The following is a 3,843-nucleotide window of genomic DNA, read 5'->3' on the forward strand; positions in this document are numbered from 1 at the left end:
TCGAACTGTTCTTAGGAATAAATTCATGTCATTTGAGTTTTCGCAGATAAGTGTCATTAAATCTGTTTCAATGACAGATTCAATCTCCCTTTCGACAGTATTATGACAGTTTATCTGTAAAAATATAAATTAACTTAATCCTTGCCTGATATATACACTAACTGATCGAGGTTCCGTTCCACTGTAGGTTATTTGAATAGTTTTAACCAACCTGACCTCTGCAGAGCGCTGTAGCCTCATTGGCCATCCTCGTTATTATACGAGGATAATGAATTTTGGTAAAACAATTACCAACTTATCATTTAATATTGATCACTCACATTAACTTATTTTCATTTTATATTGATACGATGCGATGTCTGGCGTCTGCAGAAGTATAGATTTACCCATAAATAGTTAGTAAATGGCTTTGGTAACTTAATGGGTACCTACACTTCCATATCTGTTGGCACAAACAATTGAATGAGTAATTTTGATTACCGGTATTCGATTGTTTAACTTGATATATCGATCGATATTTTCATTCGGTTGTTTGTGCCAACAGATATGGGAGTGTACCCAACTTAATTTGGTCTATTTTTATTTAATAAATGTAATGAACAGCTCAACTTGAATTAGAGATGGGCTAAATGAGTCCATCAATGTAGCCGCTACAATGATTCCAGCTACACTCGTGGACTCATTACAAGTAACCGTTCCGATTCCAAACGATTACTTCGTTACCGCCGTTACAGAGTAGCCGCAATCGACCGATTGCACTCGTAATCATCATGGTATTGATTACTCTGACTCTGATTTATTCCAGTTACAGTAATGGATTTTGAATCAATGTTTACAGAAGCTATATTAATACTTTTTGTGTTTGTAAAGCAATCAATACAAAATTTAAATTAGTTTCCAAAATATAGGATTCATTAATAAAATATGTATATTATTACACACATTTATACAATCAATTACTCGTACAATACAAACAAAATACACTTATTTCGAGTTTGCATTTAAAAACATCAACTGCTTCACTTTTTTCGTTGACAGTCTCGTTCTCCGGTCGCTGATTAAATTACCAGCCTTCGAAAACATTCTTTCGCAGGGGACGCTGGTAGCAACCATGTTCAGGTGAGTTTTCGCAAGCTCAGCTAGGTTTGGGTATACCTTTTGGTGGTTTTTCCACCACAACAAGGAATTTTCCTTCCTTGGTATTGGAGTGTCATCATAGTACCGCTGAACCTCCTGAATAGCCTGTGAGTAAGGGGTCCCAACAGGCCTGGCTTGGCTAATTGTTTGGTCAACATCATCCCAAATAGAAAACTTTTTTGCCGGAGGCTCGTCGGGATCATCGGGGTTGTCTAGGTCTAATTGAGGAGTGGTTTCGTTTGTTTCAACAACCCGTTCCTTACTACTAATCATACCAGAGACTAGTTGGATGGCATGTCTTTTGATATTGTCTCGGGTGGCGAAGTCCTCAAACATGTGCTGTTTGTACTGGGGGTCAAGGAATGTACACAATGCCAATGTTCTACTTTTTTCTAAATTAGCAAGTCTCTTGTCAATTCCACTCATTAAACTTGTCACCAATTTCTTTACCTGAGTATTGGTGATTTCCAGTGATATTTTGCTTACAGTGGATTTCAGCCCCCTGGTAATTGGAATTACCTTACTCGCAGATACATAGTTTTCTGCACTCATGACTTTCGTAACTTCGAAAAAAGGTTCTAGTACCAAACACGCTTGGTTGCTTGTTTCCCACTCATCTTGGGTGAGCTTCTCCAGGTCATTGTCCACAAGAGCAAGCGCGTGTTTGATTGCTTCTTGGAGAGAAAAGAAGCGCTGCATCATGAAGAATGTGGAATTCCAACGAGTGGACACATCTTGAAGAAGCTTTTTGGGCTGCTTAGCTCCAGTTTGTTGTTGATATTTCAACAGTTTTTGAGTAGCAGCGTTACTCCTCTTGAAGAATGTCACGGTGGTTTTAACTTTTTTCAACAATGTGTCAATATCCTGGAACAAAATGCATTTTTGAGACACGTCACATTATACTGTGTACTAATGTTTTTTGTATAGCCTACCTGGATAGCCTATAGGTTTTAGGTAGGGTAGACGGTTTCGTTCTGTTGGAGGGGCACCTGTAGGCCTAGGCCTAACTCAAACTGTCAAACATATCTTCATATATTAATATTAATGACATTAAAATATAAATTGATATTTTGATTGTACTAACCTGGAGTGCATCCTGTACGATTAAGTTGATCTTGTGGGCATAACACCCAAAATGCTTCCATTTTAACACCTTTTCTATAGCCGAAGTTATGTTTGAGGCATTGTCTGAAATCACGATTGACACTTTGTTTGTCAAGTCCCCACTCATCCACCACTCGCAAGATTTCATTTGCCAAATATTGAGATGTGTGAGATGAGTTGCTCTCTGCACATTCCAACAAATAAGTCTTTGTTTCAAAGTTCCCGTCGATGTAATGGACAGTTACTGCCGTGTAACTGTCATTCACAGGCGAAGTCCACGAATCTGTGGTTATGCATACAGATTGTGCCTCCTCTTTTAATTTGTTTATTAAATCTTCTCTTTTTTCTTCAAATCGAGCTGGTAAAAGAGTACTGGAAAAGTATTTCCTTGATGGTATTTTATAATTAGGGGCACACACTTTCATAAGTGATTGAAAACCTTGATCTTCGACCATTGTAAAGGGTTGGAAGTCGGACGCTATCATGTTTAAAATAGCACCATCGATTTTGTTTTTCTCGCCGACTGTAATTTTCTTAGGGACAAATGATGCTAGTGTAGCCTGCCTTTTAACACTGCTAGGTTTGAGAGCTGGGGCTAAGGATTCTACAGGTTCTACTTGAAGGTTTAGGTTAGCAGTGGTTTCTTCTGCCGGTTCACTTACAACAACAGCAGTAGTAGATGAAGGAACTGAGGAGGGGCCTGCCTCAATAATTAATACAGGCGTTTCTTCATTTATTATCCCAGTCGTTTGTGCGCGATTGGTAGCAAAATCTAAATTAATTGTGGGATGTTTCCTCTGAATATGTTTTTTCAAGTTTGAGGTAGAACCTCGCAAGGAGAACTTACTTTTGCATTGTTTACACAAAGCTGTGTCCTTGTCTATAGGATCAAACAAAGTCCAAAGTTCACTTGTTTTCTTCCGTTTGAAATCCATATTTACAACATATACATATGCCTACACTATAATTAACTAATAAATGCTAATACTATAAACACACACCACACACTAATGTCTAGTTATAATATGAAACTGAATAAGACCACTGTTAAAACAATAACAAATATATCTCGTCTCTTTTCTCAGAGTATGCGTAATGGCGTAATGTTGTGGTTCATTTTGACAGATTTGCCAGCTTCTAATTACTCAAAACTAACGATAGTAGCGCCACAGGTTGACAGGTAGGCTGATTTGTGCTGCACTCTGTGTACTATGTTTCGAACGAGGTGTACCCAACCCACGGGGGCGTGGCGGGGGCGGAGTTAGTTCAGTAGTTTGTAGTTTCAGTATTATAGTGTTGGCTGAACTGAACTGTTGGAATGGGGTTATCTCGCTTGTCAAGCAAGCTGGTAGCTGGACTCATTTACGGAATCGAAACGGCGTGGAATCATCTTCTCTAAACGATTCCAGGCACATCGATTTTGCTACTATGACGAAGTAATCGGAACCGGTACTCTGATACTTCAGTAACGATTCCTTTCGCATCAACCATGTAACGATTCCAAAGTAACGATTACAGTACTTCGTTCCCACCTCTAACTTGAATGTCTTCTACACAAAACTGGCCAATGCCGTGGAGTTTCTGCGGTACTTTCCTGTTAAG

At 38.8% G+C, this 3,843-nt stretch overlaps 1 protein-coding gene across 1 annotated transcript; it reads right to left on the bottom strand.

Moving 5' to 3' along the window:
- Window positions 1–984: 984 nt before the first annotated feature.
- Window positions 985–3,176, bottom strand: LOC128984377 (uncharacterized). The gene is made up of 2 exons (XM_054403692.1): window positions 2,343–3,176; window positions 985–2,001 (listed from the first exon to the last, which is right to left on the bottom strand). The coding sequence occupies exons 1-2, from the start codon at window positions 3,174–3,176 to the stop codon at window positions 985–987; spliced, it is 1,851 nt and encodes a 616-aa protein (XP_054259667.1).
- Between the last annotated feature and the right edge of the window lie 667 nt (window positions 3,177–3,843).

The sequence above is a fragment of the Macrosteles quadrilineatus genome, unplaced genomic scaffold (assembly GCF_028750875.1).
Source record: "Macrosteles quadrilineatus isolate MER2022 unplaced genomic scaffold, UCM_ALF_1.0 Scaffold_2__2_contigs__length_208266976, whole genome shotgun sequence".
Classification (NCBI taxonomy): domain Eukaryota; kingdom Metazoa; phylum Arthropoda; class Insecta; order Hemiptera; family Cicadellidae; genus Macrosteles; species Macrosteles quadrilineatus.

Excerpts from the sequence above, each read along its gene's own strand:
- LOC128984377 (XM_054403692.1), bottom strand. The coding sequence starts at position 3,176 with ATGGATTTCAAACGGAAGAAAACAAGTGAACTTTGGACTTTGTTTGAT. Across the intron at positions 2,002-2,342 it reads GGGGACTTGACAAACAAAGT|GATATTGACACATTGTTGAA; the intron begins GTCAATCGTGAT and ends ATTTTGTTCCAG.